This window comes from Mytilus edulis, chromosome 1, assembly GCF_963676685.1.
Source record: "Mytilus edulis chromosome 1, xbMytEdul2.2, whole genome shotgun sequence".
In the NCBI taxonomy this organism is placed as follows: Eukaryota; Metazoa; Mollusca; class Bivalvia; order Mytilida; family Mytilidae; genus Mytilus; species Mytilus edulis.
In genome coordinates, this window is record NC_092344.1 from 103,058,107 (window position 1) to 103,075,989 (window position 17,883).

At 31.3% G+C, this 17,883-nt stretch overlaps 1 protein-coding gene across 2 annotated transcripts in view; it reads left to right on the forward strand.

Annotated features, from left to right (window-relative positions):
* Window positions 1-363: 363 nt before the first annotated feature.
* Window positions 364-17,883, forward strand: part of LOC139498698 (R-spondin-2-like) — a 45,209-nt gene continuing 27,689 nt past the window's right edge. The window contains exon 1 of one of the 2 annotated variants that reach the window (XM_071287239.1): window positions 364-810. In XM_071287239.1, coding sequence (XP_071143340.1) covers window positions 735-810 — 76 coding nt within the window. In that variant the 5' untranslated portion in view covers window positions 364-734. The remainder of the gene's footprint in view (window positions 811-17,883) is intronic. The other variant, XM_071287225.1, reaches the window with a different exon arrangement.

A 17,883-nucleotide genomic window follows, 5' to 3' on the forward strand; every position in this document is an offset into this window, starting at 1 on the left:
AATATAAAGTTTTGTATAACATTAAATGACATATAATCAAGATAAAATAAATACTAGTTATGGACAGGTTCGCAGATGTTATATATGTATTTTATGTTTTTTTTTCCTTCATTTCCTTGCTTAGTTATTCTGAGCATCTGATATAGGTTTGAAATAAATATCATTCTTTCATCCTGAAAATTGTCGAAAGGAGATGTAATGTAACAAAACCCAGACAGCACTTCAAAGGAATCCCAAATATCTTCATTGTTATTTTTCAATTCAGGATATGTGCAAGTTGTTGTTCAAAATAGACTATAATTAAGTCGTATATTTGATTATCAGCTAGTGAAGTATATAAAATGCAGTGAAAGTTTTTGGCAAGATCTTTCCCTTACGATACAACACGTAGATGTTATAGGCGACCTTTAATTTGAAAATGAGCAGACATACGTAGCTTCTTCTACAGTCACGAGGTGTGAGGTAGGCGGAGTTTGTAAAGAACCTGCAATCTATTTGTATCTTTCATGCTAATGTTTTAAAAAATTTGGATTAATAAATTCATTCAACAATTTTCTACATAAAATGAAAAGGAAAATATATATATATTTTTAAGATTATAGTTATAATGGAATATATCTAAATCATCACTTCACGTCTGATAAAAAAGGATTAGTATATGGTTTAAATTTTTTATTATTCATATTTATACAAACAAATTGTGACAAAATGTGGACTTTTATAGTGAAAATATCATGATTCTGCGGATTTTATTAACTTTAAATCTGATGCTTTATAGTACAGTTTATTCAGAAGAAAGGACAAAAAGAAGTAAGTCTAAATATAAATAACATGTAAATTGTATTGTAATTACAAAAATAATGGTCCTAAAACACCCATTAGCATGTGTCGTAAAGGGAAAAGCATGAACCATTGATACTACTTTTACTTTATTTTTGACTTACACGTTTTTAACAGCGACGAAAGCACAAAGTTAAGACAGGAAAAGGCAAATAAAACTTAAATACAATATATTTTAATTTTTAAAATTTACATGAAATGTTCCTTATAATTGTTTAACAGAATGGGCTTTCGTTAAATATGACTGAAAAGGTAGAAAAAAATGAATGACGAATTTCTCGTATTGTTCTGAATTTAAACGAGTTTTCTCAAAATGAAAATATTATTATAATTGAAAACAAGGTATAAATCAAAATTATTACTCAAAAGACTAATGTACAAGCGTCCTATAGACGTTCTGTAATAGAGTTGACATGTTATGAAAACGGAGAGAAGAAAATTACAAATCGTCACGGTATCCTTTATGTTAACACAAAACAGTTCAGTACAAAACATATTTAAAGCAATTACAAATAGGAATGCTTTTTATCTAGAATATCAATGACAACATTTTGTTTTATTATATTCTCAACATTACACACTTTATCATAAATAATACTCAAACCTTTAATTAGTATCTTGAGAAAATGTCCCATTGTACAAAGGGGCGTGCATACAAGATAAAAGAATTCTAACACCAAACGTAACGAGCTTCATCTCTTGTCAAAGGATAAAAATCTTCTTCTAATTAGTTTAGTGAGACAGAGGGTGTAGATAAACAAAGTTTTTTTGCTGTCTGTTATTTATGAGCGGGAATAATGGTGTTACACGTGTTTTAACTCACCCTCTGTAACTGTGATACATGTAATTTGCCATGTCAACGAACGAAGACCTCCATGTTTAAGCTGTATCATTTTCTCTTTTTAATTGGGTCTATAGTTGATTTTTTAAGCTTTCCCATGACACTAAATTCCATTTAGAGTCACTTTAAAATATTTATTTATAGCTATCGTTTTAACACAGAGGATGGGTTCTTTGGATTTTTCTCAACCTTAGACAATGCCCTTTGATTTAATATTGGCATTGCACCTGGAATCTTTCTGACCCTGACCATTTATTTATATATTCTCTTACCAAATAGATTTGACTATCTACATTGTACTGATACTGTTAATTTTACTTTAGATAACTTGCGAACAAGACTACCGTAATATAAGATCTAACAACTGTTTTGTCTCAATTAATTAGGCATCAAATAGCGATTACACAATATTCAAATCTCTATTATTATCATTATCAATCCTTCACTTTTTCCCATGAATTGAGAAACAGAAATGATAAGAGATCATTTTTCATATGTACAGTGATTTTGTTATATTTATACTATGTAGTCGTTTCCCTTTGAAGTTCTCGTTATGCAACTATTGTAAACAATTAAGAGACACTGAGACATCATAAGGAGGTCTTGCTTTTAAGACGAAAAAAACCCATTTGATTTAACAAGACGTTTTTGCTTTAACTATGTTTTTTTCAACAGCCAAAGTACGTATACTTGCTGTCATTTTAAGGTCTGCATCCTTAATTAACCGCAAGAACTTAAATATGCGGGGTGTGAACACCGGTAGGTGGGATCCATGCCACGGGGGAAGATAATTACCATATCATAAGTATATCAAATATTTACACCCCAAAGACACAGTCTGGTATGGCACTTTAATACCAACAAATCATTGGAGCATGATTTTTGTGTTAGTGTTTTACACTTAACTTGATTTTAGTCTCATCCTCAGGGCGGACAAGAGGTTTTACCGACTATATTTTGAATATATACAATGTGTAATGTTCCTTGTGGAGATTTTGTTTTGTTATGTGTCAATCCGATCATATACTCTCTCAAAATTGTTAATTATAGGAAAACTAAGATGATCTTTAAAGCCTTAAAACTAACAAACAATTGAACAGGATGAAAAGGGAATAGATTTGTCTTTAAAATATTTCGGTCAAGGATTTATAAATTGAAATTGTCTACAAAATACCAAGACTATTTTGGTTTTGACTATGCATTATGTTTATATTTTCATCATTAACTTTTTTTGCGAAAGAAGGGGGAAAAAAGTGAACGAAAATGAATGGCAATTCCAAATCAATGATAAACCAGATCATCAAAGCACTACTAAAACACGACTATCCAGAAAAATCTATCATTGTGCACGTGTACGTTAAATACGTAATTGGGCGAATCTCATATTTTTATTAAATATGCATCTAGAACTCGTTGACCTGCATCTGAATATTGTAAATATGATATATGCAGTATTTATACTTGATTAGATACAATCAATCTAAAAAAAGTATGAAATATATCAATAAAGTAAGACGTGACGAAAATTTGCAGTTGTTTCATTGTTTTGATCAAAAAATCATGCAAGTTTGTGTAATGAATGGCACTAGAATACTATTTTTCAGGGTAACTCCGTTATTTTTTATCATTTTCATTGAAATTATTTGGTATCTTATCGAGACCAATTGAAAACTGCTATAAAAAAACGAATTCAGTTCCCTTAATATTTTCATATTTAGTAAAATATATGTGGAAGTGCTGGTTGATTTGTTGCATTATAGATCCCGTTGCTTTTGTTTTTAATTTCGCAATAGTTTGATCCTCATTTTTTTTCATTTTTCAATTTATGATATAATTCTAATTTGCTTTTGATTTTTGAAATCTGTAAATAGACGACGTTCACAAAGTAAAAAACAAAATGTACTCGAAAGTACTTAATTGATTAAACGATCATTTGATCAGCACTAAAACATGTAATAGAACCGCACGTAGATTTTATCATAACGAATTTTTTTTTACATTTTTATTGAATTTGAACTGGAACAAATTCTCATAATAATATTTTGAGAATACTAGCATGACATTAATAGCATTTTGTGAACGTTGTGATGTAACGGTTACACTTTTCACGGGATATATACGATATAAATTTTGTTTCCTAACTAAGCACTTCATTAGATATATGCAATTAACCATGAATATATTAAACGTTTTTATACTATAGATATTATTTCTCTAATTTTCAAGAGGCTGGATATTTGCGTAGTTGCAATTTCTAAATCATTTTATACCGTTTCCAGCTGGTAATTTTTGGTTCAAGAGACTTCGAATACAACTGAACAAAACAATAAGTTTGATATAAGCAATATTCTAAGAAATTGTTTTCGAAGATTGAAGAAAAATACAATAGATCGAAGCACAATTCTGACTCAATTAGTCTTTGCACAAAACGTGAACATGACGTTTCTGTGTGAAAAAATGACTATTATTATCATAAATCATAATTTTTGAAATCTTAATTTTTAATTGTTATTTTCACATTTAATGCAACTAAAATTGCCATATCTTTATCGATCTGACATACGACGCATAGTTTCAATAATGAATATACTACATTGCAACGTGTACTATATGTGTACAATGTATGTTGTATGTCAGCTCGACTAAGATATGGCCAATTTTTGTTTTGCATTAAATGTAAAAAATATTAATTAGAAATAAGATTTCTAAAATTGTATATATATATTATAAATATATATTTAATTTCCCATTTAAGATTTTGAAGCGAAACAGTTGTTAGAGACAATCTCAAGGTATGAATTTTCATGGCCGTCGAGGTAAAGTACAGAAATACTGTCCAACAAATGAGTTACTATTCAATCTCAATTCATTTCCCATTAAAAAGATATCCGATCGGAATTCAGACATTTTTGAGAGATGGTATATTTTTCTGTGCTTCCAAAAGAATGTAAAGGTTTATTGATTTAATAACAGTGTTCGTGACATCTACAAATTAGTCAAAGAAATAGGAGATTTCACAAATTATGTCTAAGGTTTTAAATCTATTAACATCTAATAAAGATAAAGACGTTTACAATTGAGATATAATGATATAATTTTGAACAAAATTGCGTATTATATTTTATTGTATGGCATTGTAGTTTTAGGTGAGAAACAATGTTTTTGTATACGTGTGATCCCGTACTTGAAAGAGATAAACATTTTAATATATCAAAATATCCTTCATTATTATTGTCCATTTCAAAGAAAAGAAAAGTGTACAGTTATTCAACTGTGTATATTGATGGATATAGCCATTTTATTTTCTCGAGACACGCACTAGCTCTTGACGCCCCACGGAGAGAAAAATTTATGTCGAGGGAATTAAAAAAAAATATATATCCCGAGACCTATACGTGTTAGATAACTGATTTATAATACTGAACTGTTTATGAAAAAATCTAAATTCTATTCAAAGAAATACAAAACTATATCAGATGCGGAATAAAAACGTTATTTGTAAATCTTGAACATTGAAGTAATTGAACGTCAAACTACGAAAAACAAAAGAATGAAAAAGTTTTCTTCCCATGAATTATTTCCCTTGGGAAAATAGTCGTTGAAACAAATTCCTGGGGGGAAATAGGAATTTTATTCGTATTTGATTTTATATAGAAAATACACCCGCCGCATTTTTGCGCCTGTCCCAAGTCAGGAGCCTCTAGCCTTTGTTAGTCTTGTATTATTTCAAATTTTAGTTTCTTGTGTACAATTTGGAGTTTAGTATGGCGTTCATTATCACTGAACTAGTATATATATATTTGTTTAAAGGCCAGCTGAAGGACGCCTCCGGGTGCGGGAATTTCTCGCTGCATTGAAGACCTGTCAGTGGTGACCTTCTGCTGTTGTCTTCTCTATGGTCGGGTTGTTGTCTCTTTGACACATTCCCCATTTCCATTCTCAATTTTATGAGGTATACTAGCATTGAATATCAACCTATACAATGTTGAGTATTAAGTATAGGAAACTTTCTTTTCTTCTTATCAAAAGCCCTGATTGTTCCCCGCGCAACGCGGTGCGGGTGACACAAATATACCGTCCTTCTGTGCGTCCGATCTTCCGGTCTTGTTAGCGCTAACACGTGAACAATTCTTGTCAGATTTTTATGGAACTTATATCATATATAGGTTAAGTATCGGCAATGTCTTGGACGAGTTTGAAAATCAGTGCCGATCAATTATTTTTAAAAGAGTAATGGCCCTTGGAAACATTATTTGTATGAACAATTGCATTGTTAACGTACAATTCTTGCTAGAATTTTGTGAAACTTAAAAGATAGGTTTATATATAAAATGTCTTTGACGGATCAATTATTTTTGAAAGATTTTTCCCCAAGGAAATATCGATTCATATTGAAAATTGTATTGTTAGCGCTCTCATGTGTTCAATTCTTTCCAGCATTTTATGAAATTTTGTCATAGGTTTATTTCAGCAATGTCTTGAACGAGTTTGAAAATAGGTTTATATTAGTACATATAATTACATTTGTCTTTGACGAGTTTGAAAAGCAGTGCGGATAAATTATTTTTAAAAAAGTGTTGTGCTGTTTGGAAATATTGGTTTATCATATGGAAAAACGCATTGTTAGCGCTCTCATATTATTAGTTACATAGTGTGCTAGTGACCTAATACGGTATATATGGGGTCAGTAAATTCCATATGGGGTGAGAGCGAAGCTCGAATCCCCATATGGAATTTACTGACCCCATATATACCGTATTACGTCACTAGCACACTATGTAACGAATTTATCTTACCGACTATCTTAACGTGTGAAATTAAGACTAGTGATTCTCAAAATGAGTAAGTCTTCAATACTATTAGCACTAAGAAAATACTTCCATTGATCCTACAAAAACAGATGCCAACAATAACGACTTGTAAGGTTTAAATGTGTTTTATGAATATATTTCAATCTTAATCATCAATTTCTTCGTCTGTTGGAACTTTTAAGATTTTTTCTCAGTACCGTTTTGTTTTTTATAAAGGGACATAACACCATTACTAACCATGTATGAAATAAGCCCCGCCCCCTTTTTAACTAATAAGGAATATAAAGGGACGTAACTCCACTACTAACCGTGTATGAGATAAGCCCCGCCTCCCTACTAACCTAATATCAAATATACACGGTTTGCACGCGGACGCTTTTAACCAATCATATTCCTGGAAATGTATAGGAGGTAAGATGTATATATCAGCAATGCCTTTGTCACTTTCGAAAATAAGTTCTGATCAAATATTTTGAACACGTTATGACCCCTTGGAAATATAATCATAGTGGAAATCACATTGTACTTCTCCAAAGTCTTGATATTAAGGAAAAAATTTAAAGAACAAAAGTGCTTTTTTAGTTATTGCACTTGTACCTTGGATAAATAAATATGTGTGACGTGGGTAACATTGGAACTCTGTTCTTTTATTCAGGCAACCTCATTATATTTCAGTTTGAAGCTCAAGTTTCACTTCAAGTGCACTTCCGAGCTATCACACGTCCAGAAATTCTTTTACTTTTATATAATATGTTTGTTACAGTTAAACACTAATTTATTTCAATATATTTTATGGGGGAAATCCAATACCATTTTCCAGGAAAAAAATATACATAATTATTTAAATGCTTGTATCAAAAGTGAAAAAAATAACCTGGTACACGGGCCTTTTATATACTAGATTAGACCGTTGATTTTCTCTTTGGAATGGTTTTACATTAGTATGTTTTTGGGCCCTTTATAGCTTGCTGTTCGGTGTGAGCCAAGGCTCCGTGTTGAAGACCGTACCTTGACCTATATATAATGGTTTACTTTTATAAATTGTGACTTGGAAGGAGAGTTGCCTTGTTTCATTGGCACTTATACTACATCTTCCTATATCTAAGTATTTTTGTTTTCTTTCTAGATTTTTGATTTTAATATGGTTTTTTTTAAAACTCAATATCAAATATCGTTGAATATATATTTAGCCAACATAGACAACATTCAAAGAAACAAGTATTGAATTGTTGTTATAGTTTATACTTCTGCTTCTGCCGCAATCAGTTTTGATGTATCCCTTTAGAAAGTATAACAGTACTGTGGGTCGTCAATTGTTTTATTTAAACCCTAATCACTGCAAATCCGGGAAAAGATTTTGTCTATTCTATATATGGATAACGGGTTTTCTACATGAAGTATGTTTTGCACAAACGAAGAAGTAATGATGGGGTTCGAGGACATGTGACGCGCACACATACCCATTGATAGCTAACTGTTTGTTAAACTGTTCATTCGTTTATGATAAAAAAAAAAACCCAATAATCAAATAGATAAATAAACTATTGATTAGTCTAGTGAATGCTGTATAATATACTTACAACGGCTCTGGCTCTGACGATAGTAATATTTAACCTTTGAAGACTTCAAATGATATTGTTGATACTGGACGTGTTCTATCACTATCGGGAAGGGAAGGAACTTAAAATAAAAATCATGATTTCAATGAAAACAGTATTTTTTGGTGTTTGCATCATCATGCTCGTGTTCTATAGATAGAGTCAAAACGACAAAAGTCATGACTTTTATTTTCCATCTTGTGCTTTCCATATTTGTGGGTTTAAAAAACAGTTTATCAGCACTTGCATTTCTGAAAAAATCTCGTGTTATTAAATACGATAATCTAATGCTTGCATTTGTATAAAGCTGGAGACTACTGTCTGAGAGATTTTGAGACGCTAATACGTATACGGTTGTTTGACCGTTAAAGAATGATGACAACGCGGATACATTCTCCTATGCACTTGTCATAGCAACAATCAAGACCGCTTGGCATAACGCTTTACTGCTGGTACTGCTACTGTGTTGGTCCGCTCAGTAGCTCAGTAGTCAGTACTTCTGCACTAGCATGATATACAACATACATATCCTAAATTCTCCGTAAACGAGATTATAAATTATTATGTAACTCCGAAAGCGAAAGTTGACTTAATGTGTATTTAACTATTCATTTAACGTCCCAGTCTTATTCAAGTATATTGATATATTCTTGGATTTCAGTTGTTTGGGTTTGGGCGTTACTGGTGAAGGTTTACCAAGAATAAAAACACGCTTCGGATTCACTATTTAATAATATAGGGTTATTGCATGAATATTTGGGAATATTGTCCCGAGTAGAATCTTATATTGCACGAGCTTGCGAGTGCAATATATGTTCTACCAGGGACAATATTCCCCAATATTCATGCAATAACCCTTTTATTGTATAGCAATATAATATTTAAAAGTAAAAATTGGTTTAAACTAGATTTTGACGTTGATGACGTCATGGATTTTTGAAGATTTATTGCACTAGTGCAATATTGGAATTTATTGCACGCTAACTTTTGGTTACTTTCTGTGGGAAATATTATATTGCTATACAATAAAATGTTTTATTTTCATCTTCTATCTTTTGGTCGATACTGGTGCTGGTTTATTGCTAACTACAGTCTCTGTAGGTATTATCAGTTCTGAAGTCCGTGCTTCGAGACTTACAAGATTTATACCTTTCTTGAATTATCCGTCTTCATGAGCAATATGAATATTAGGGTGTACAAAAATACATGCTTTGCTGTAAATTGTAGATCAATATTTTTTTTAAAATACAAGAATTTGGATTTTTTTTTATACCATTAAACATTTTGTCAGATTTATTAAAGTTGATCTAAATATGAATTGCGGCTTAATCATATTTATTTCGATATATTTTAGTATCTACCCCATATAATGTACAAACTTCATCCAATTTAAACTTAATCAATGATGTACGTCTGTATGTATTTAATAAAGATTGGACCTGGTTCTAATTTGAGGTAAAGTAATGATAAGTACATTCTTTAAACATAATTTATTTTCTATTTACTAGTAATTATAATTGAATTTAAGATTATTATGATAATCATTTGTTCCTTTCATTACCCATTTTGCTGATAAGTTTATAGATGAACAAATTCATTACTCCTTCATTGATATATAAACATATGCTACTATCTTATTGCGTAACATTAATCATATTGTATCAGCAATAATCATATACAATAGAGCTTACCGTAGGGTTTGAGCACGAAGATGTTTTTTCCCCCATTCTGCGTTGATAACAAACCCATACTGTGAACTAGTATCTACAATAGACCCTACTATGCCAAAATTTGAATTCATTTAAGATAGAAACCAAACGACCGAGCCTGATTTGTGCTAGAAAAATAAATGTCAAACAAATGTCAAACAGAAACCAACCACCTGAGTTGTGGTAAAAATAAAGTTCAATTTTAACTTCGTCAAACCATAACAAAGGAGAAAACGCACTAGAAGTTAACTTTTAGATCTGAGATCTGAGATTATTTCCTATCATGATTTCCTTGATTGCTGCTCACAAGGAAGTTATTCAAACAAGAGTTCCAAATGGTGAAATTGAAAACATCCCTTCATATATTTTACAGACGCCATCACGAGTTGGTTGACCGTTATGGAATAACCGTTTCACAGATGATATCGGACATGTTCTTTATGTCGTAACTACAATACCCTTCCCTTTTCACGAATGTGACCTACCGAATTAAACTATTTACCGGATTTGTAATAACATAAGCTACACGACGGGTGCCACATGTGGAGCAGGATCTGCTTACCCTTCCAGAGCACCTGAGATCCCCACAGTTTTTGGTGGGGTTCGTGTTGCTTAGTCTTTAGTTTTCTATTTTGTGTCTTTTATACTATTATTTGTTTGTTTGTCTTTTTATTTTTAGCCATGGCGTTGTCAGTTTATTTTCAATCTATGAGTTTGACTGGCATCTTTCGTCCCTCTTTTATTAATTTCTTATATTTTAAGAAATTTGACAACTATATACATTTATTCAAATAAGAAGTAAGTTACTTTTTTAAACCAGATTTCTCCCGTTTACACAGACAATAGGATGAATGTTCCTGCGCTTGACAAACAGCGTAATTTCAGGCGTAATTTTACAGTACCTGGTAGATAGAGGTTGCATTTTCACCATTTGTTTGTGGAACAAATAACCATTTTAGACAAACATTTTTATTCTGATGTTTCGTTTAAAAGTTCTGACTTTCAATTTACTTGTTTTGTTTTCTGTGGCAGTAAAAATTTCTCGCCAGGGTGAACCCTTCAAGATAACGAACCTATATTTTGTATTTATTGTTAATTTTGTAATCGCCCATAACATGGATGACATATTTGTAACTGGATCCAAAGCTAACAAGAATAAAAAAATCAATACTATTTTAAAGGAAGTATACTTGGTAGTCGTTGATATTACATGTTGTACACTGACAAAGTTATATCATAGTGTATAAAATAATGTTTTATGAGGGTGGGTACCTTCATGACGAATAACGGTAAAAATTCTTGCCAAATGACGTTAACGGTAATTTTTGGTACATGCCGATAAAATGTACACAATCTTTTCGACGATAAACATATCGACTGATGTTGACGAATTACGGTAAGTTTTCCCCCAAAATGACGGCAACGATAATTATTTTTAAAAGACCTCTGACATATCACGATAAGGACATTTTGGTGAATCACGATAAGGACATTTTGGTGAATCACGATATGATTTAAACCAATTTGACTCTAACGGTTGCTGAAAATGACCGTTTGACGCCTGACGGTAAAGGGCATTACTACCCTCTTTTATAACACAGTTACTTACTGATATTTTTTTCTCCTGACAATCCATTGTTTAAAGGCCAGTATCAAATGTCGATTGATTCTATGATGAACTGTAATCATGATTTAATTATGGTATGGCATTTTCGTCTTTTTCGAGGTGGTTTGCAATAGTAATTCCTTACATTTTTATCTTTAATTTACAGTTTAAGATTTTACAAATTGAATACGTCGTTCATCTTTCTCACTGCCTAATTACCAAATGGTAAACATAAATATGTAAAGCATATAAACAATTTGTGTGAAATACATTACAGATTATACACAGGGTCTTACAAAATTAAGATACAAATAAACATTTCAAAACAAAAGTGCTAATTGAATAATATTCTATATATTGCACTCTTTATGTGTCTTTATTTTGATTTGTATTTAAATGATATTGGCTTTTTTTGTTTTTGTCCATGTTTTAAAATGTCGTTAAAACATTATACTACTTCGATACACTAGATCTACGGAAAAAAATACATTCATAATTTAGATTATCATTATTAACCATAGCAAAACCATGTAACACTGTTTAAAAGTACTGTTGATATGTTTACTTTGTCTTAAATTCCACATTATTGATAATAAGCGGTGTTGTTTGCTTTTCGGTGAAACTTTCAACTACAAATGACTTCGAATTGGGATCAAAGATGCTGCTGCACGAAGAGCATGCAGGACATGATTTGCCATTTCCACCAACTAGGATTTTTAATGTGATTTCATTAATTTCAAACCTTCGAATCATTTCATATTTTTGTTCTTTATGTGGAAAATATTAGCAGTATAAAATATGTTAAATTTGCAGTTTCATATAACATATATGACATATTCAAGAATATTAGAAAGTTACGAAGCGAATTATATTAAAAACTGAAATCAGGTCTCACGTATTACACATTGGTTTATTTTTTGACGTACATAGATGATATGATTACAATTGATGGAGCATTTGCCATTGAAGACAGTGATATGACAAGTCTTGTCTAGATTGCAGCCTTGTAGAACACAACTGTCAAAATACTTGCTAAATAAATTTGCTTTAATGACCACTCATGTTCTATTGAACGTGTTATGTATTTCCGCTACAAGATATTTTTGTAGCAGTAACAATCAATATAAACGACTTTGGAGTTCCTGTATACTGAAGTATACAAGAATTAACAACAAAAAACTATCCTCCGAATTTTTTAACTTTAAATGTTATTCCCAGTTTTAATCTGGGTATTTTAAACTCGTTCATTTTGTTAATGTGAATATGTACCTTCTTTGTTGTGAACATTTCTTTTTGTTTCACGGGTTTTAATTGCGGATTGTTAATTGCAATATTAAAATTTGCAAAAAATGACATGAAGAGACATTAATGTTTGAAAATGTGAATCTGTTACCTTTCATAATTATTTACCGCTCGATCTGATTGGTTATTCCTAAGGTGCAGTCAGTCAGCATAGGGACTTTCCGTTTTGAATTTTCCTCGGAGTTCATTTTTTTTGTGATTTTACTTTTTGTTAAAACTTTCTGATTCTCATATATTTTGGCTTTGAACATAAATCTTAGGACTATATTCTGTAGAAGTACTTGAGTCTTGTGGTTTATAGAAAATTATTGTTGATGTTTGCATAATTCGTTGTATGTTTTAAAAATCATCCATATTGTAGTCTAGTGGAATGGAATTGTCAGAACGTAAGTACACCCTTTTGTTTATTCGCAACATAACTTAACAATGGCAGGATGTCTTGCGAAACATCGCTTAAAAAGTAATTACACGATTTCAGATCAAAGGAAATATATAAGTACCAACATATCTGATATGCTATCCTTTGTTTAGGGGTTAAATTCAGGGTCATTAAAAGTACACGAAAAACTAATTTCTAATAATTGTTAATGCAAGAATACTTATTGTTTTTGCATGCATTATCTTCTTACTTTTCAAATTGGTACCATTAATAGAAAAGGTTTCAGTGTAGCTATCTTTTTTGATAATGAGAAATTTATTTGCGTAGCGAATTATCCAGATAGCATTTTCGAGTGGAAAGATTAATTTGGACGTTTTAAAATACACGTTAACAGTTTAAATTTTTTTAAGCATCAAACTCAAAACAGAAGTTACTCCGAAAAAAACCCAACCCATGTACAAAATATATGATTTTTTTTGTTTTTTATTGGAATTTCCAGAAACGTATTTTAAAGTAAATAGAAAAATAAATAGATTTCATTTATTCTTTTGGATGTTTCCCATTGAAGGAAGTGCGTATATTCAATGTGATTTTTCACATGTAATGCAATGAATACAGGAATTTCTACACTCTATAGTTTTTAAATACTTTTGCAAAGTGAACATCGTAAGGATTAATAAGACATACCTCCTAGTGAGATTATGAATGGTTTTTTTTATATTGCCATATTTCTTTCAAAACCTTGTCTTCTTTGCTGTTTCGCCTTAATGGCTGTTCACTACTTCTAACATACGAATTAAAGGATTCCTGTAAAGACAAAAAAGTACTTGAAAATCGACAATAAATCTGTTTAACAAACTGTTGAAACTATAAGCTTTGTAGGTAATAACGGCTCATTAACAGAACAATTTGTAGAAAAGAATAAACAAATGTATATATGCATAGAACATTAAAGCGAATCATTAACAACCTATTAATACCAGATACACATAGTTTAGGAATCTGCCAGCGAGATCTTTGACAGAGTTGGACAATCATTCAATTTTCAATCGAACTGAATTACCTGTCATAGGAGTGATTGGTAACTACTAGAAACACCTGTCACATGAGTTAATCGTAGCTACTAGAAACATCTGTCACAGGAGTGATTGGTCACTACTAGACACATCTGTCACATGAGTGATTGGTCACAACTAGAAACACCTGTCACAGGAGTGATTGGTCACTACTAGACACATCTGTCACAGGATTGATTGGTCACTAATAGAAACACCTGTCACAGGAGTGATTGGTCACTACTAGAAACACCTGTCACAGGAGTGATTGGTCACTACTAGACACAACTGTCACAGGAGTGATTGGTCACTACTAGAAACACATGTCACAGGAGTGATTGGTCACTACTAGAAACACCTGTCACAGGAGTGATTAGTCACTACTAGACACATCTGTTACAGAAGTGATTGGTCACTTCCAGAAACACCTGTCACATAAGCTACTGGTAACTGCCAGACAAACCTTTTACTGTAGTTATAGGAAGGTACTAGACACACCTGTCACATGAGTTTATAGTAGCTACCAATCAATCATGTGACAGGCAGTATAAACACCTGTCTTAGGAGGGATTGGTAACTACCAGACAAACCTTCTAAGGAGTGATTGGTAACTACTATAACGACCAGAACCGCCTATCACCTTTCACTGGAATGATTGGTTACTACTAGCAATACCTGTCTTACGAGTGAATGGTTGCTTTTAGAAACTCCTGTCGCCGGAACTATTGGTAACTACCAGAAACACCTGGCACATGGCAAATGTATAATTTATTATAGGACAAGGATATTTTTTTTTAACTGTAACAGAACAAATAAAGACTCAGTAAACGATAGTCCGATACCATCAATGTTTTTTTTTTTTACATTAGTGGCCGAAAGAGAAATTGCAACATTACATAGATAATTATCACAACTTTCAGCCATATTTTTACTCGTGAGAATAAAGATATCTTCAGTTTATAAAGAGAGAGAAGATACCAAAAGCAGCAATTTTCGGCTCTCCCTTAACACCATTTTGCGAGTATGGTCTCGAGGAAACGACGATAGTCCGTCGGAAGGGGACGATAAATGGCTAACCCGTGTTAAAAGAGAGCCATATCTCTTGCACGTTAAAGACACCCTTTTAGATTTCGAAAAAGAGCAGGCTAATGCCGCTACAAGGCAGCACTCGCACCCGCACCGTGGAAAGGGATTAATATAAGTTGCAAAACTTGTTTCCCAATCCACTATAAATAAATATGTTTAATCTAATTACAAAAAGACCGACAAAAGACAAACAACAATAACGAAACACTACAGGAAGAACAGTAGATTGAAAAAATACAAACCACACTAGCAACCAAAGGTTGAACTTAGTGATCCTGGAGGGTTAGTTAATCCCCTTTCAACCTGTCATATCGTGGATTACAATTAAAATTCGACTCTCTCAAAAATAGCACACAAGGAAGAAAAATTAATCCTTTAAGAATGGCTGTTTGGAAAAAGAATTAGAATTTTCAAACGCCACATAGAGGAATCGAAAAAGAAGAATATATTAAGATATTTGTATACATTTGTATTTCAATTGCAACACTTTACAGAAGTATTGGTTCATGGATCATAACATATTAATCTATATTCATTTTAGAAACATGCATATCTAAAATCTTGCTTTATTCATCATTTTTGTCTGGAAGAAATCTTATATTATTTTATAATGAAAAGTCGACGATTAAACACTAGCAATAAAAAGTTGTGATATACAGTAAAGCATTCCTTCAACATTTTGTATATGCAAAATACCGAAGGAAAATGAAATTTAGATTGATTGGTATTAGTCTATGAGACATCAAAGATAAGAATAAGAAAACAAAATGTATCTGACGAGATTAAAGCTGTTAGAAGTATGTTTACCAAATGTATAAAGATGTCGAGTGCTTCATGTCTTTAAGACGTGAAATCTGAAGAATCATATAAAAATAAATGGATGTAACTATCTTTTATGAAACCAAATCATGATTTTTATCTTTTATTAACAAACAAAGGTATAAATGTAAATAGACTCCTGGTAATTCTTACAGAGGATAAAAAACAGAACCAAAGGTCATAGGTTTTTTTCAAGGGAAAAGAGCAAAAAACCGAATACGTGATGAATCTTTGAAGTATGTCTGGCAATATGTTTGAGATTTTGGTTATTTGTTTTCTAACTTGAGCGGTGTAATGAGTGCTTAGATTTTCCTTGCTACGATACGTATAATTTAACTTCCGTAAAAATGAAGAAGTTATACAAAGAAAGATATCTTAATTGACGAAATAATTTGATCATCTGTCGTTACTTAAGTGATTTGAGTTGATTTTCATGCTATCACCACCGCAAGATACCAATAAATTAATGATTCTAACGATGAAATACTTAAGCGTGTAAAATTGGTATTTTATTGTAACAATCATTATAATTATCTAAGATTACTTTTATGAATCACGAATATGATTTGCATGTTAAAGTCTTGATTATCTATATATACTGCTTGGGATGTTATATTGGACGAATAGAATTTAAGAAACTAATTAAGATTGTAATGAACGATATTTTGTATTTTAAAGATAGTTGTTTAAAAATGATAATCAAGTGAAAACTAAATTAACATATACGGTATTTAAAAAAAACCCAACCTTAGTAGATAGATAGGTGTATGGAAGCAGTGATTTTATTCCGTACATAGATATTGTCTTGTCAATTATAAGGGAGTTACAAGAATATGAATTCAGACAGGAACATTTTATAACTTTTGTGTACAGTCTCAGTTTTATTTTTCCATCAGACTAAATGTTACAGATCACAAGGGTTGTACGTCTGAATTGAATTATGGAATTAAATCCTTGTTTTTTCGAGGATAAATTTTAATTTGCTAAAGTACACTCTGAAATAAAACAAATCCTTCTATTTTGTCCTGACATATTCGGATATTGAGAATAAAAGACTGGGTTGTGCCAATTTCACCTGAATTTATTTTATACGAGGGCCAATGAAAAATGACTTTCGATCTTGACTTAGATTCACAGTATTGCAGCCACTCGCCTTAACCTATAATTTTTACAGATTTTGTAAAATTTTGAGTATTTATCTCAAAAATATATAAAAAGGAAATCGTTAACCGAAATCAATTTCAAAATTCAAATATTGACTTTCGGATACAAATAAATTAATTTTGATTAGTGATTGAACGTTGATAAAAATATGTATAATTTGAAATTTTTTATCAAAATGTCTTCACCAGAAACATAGCGCTAAATATCATGTTTATTTTATGAAATATTTTGTTGAAAATATGAATAATAGTATATGATAGACTCTTTACCAGTGAAATTTAAATACCTTTGACCCTGTGCATGAAACACATTGGGGGAATTATATATATCTGTATTACCAAAGTCTATATAAACTATAGGTATACAATTATATCAACATCAATAATACATATAATACATATATAAACACAGACTATGTGACAGCAGAAGGTGTTGTAATGATAAACAAACATTATTTTAACATTTCGGATCTAAGCTTAAAAGATCTAAATATAAATTTACCTAAATTACACAATTCTTTTACATTATTAGTACTTATCAGTTTAATAAATTTGTACATCGACGGTTTTTTCCAATAAAATGGCTTAATATAAATTGTTCTAAAACCTTGAAAACGTGGACATTTGAAGATGAAATGAAACTCATCCTCTATATCATTTTTACAAAAAGTACA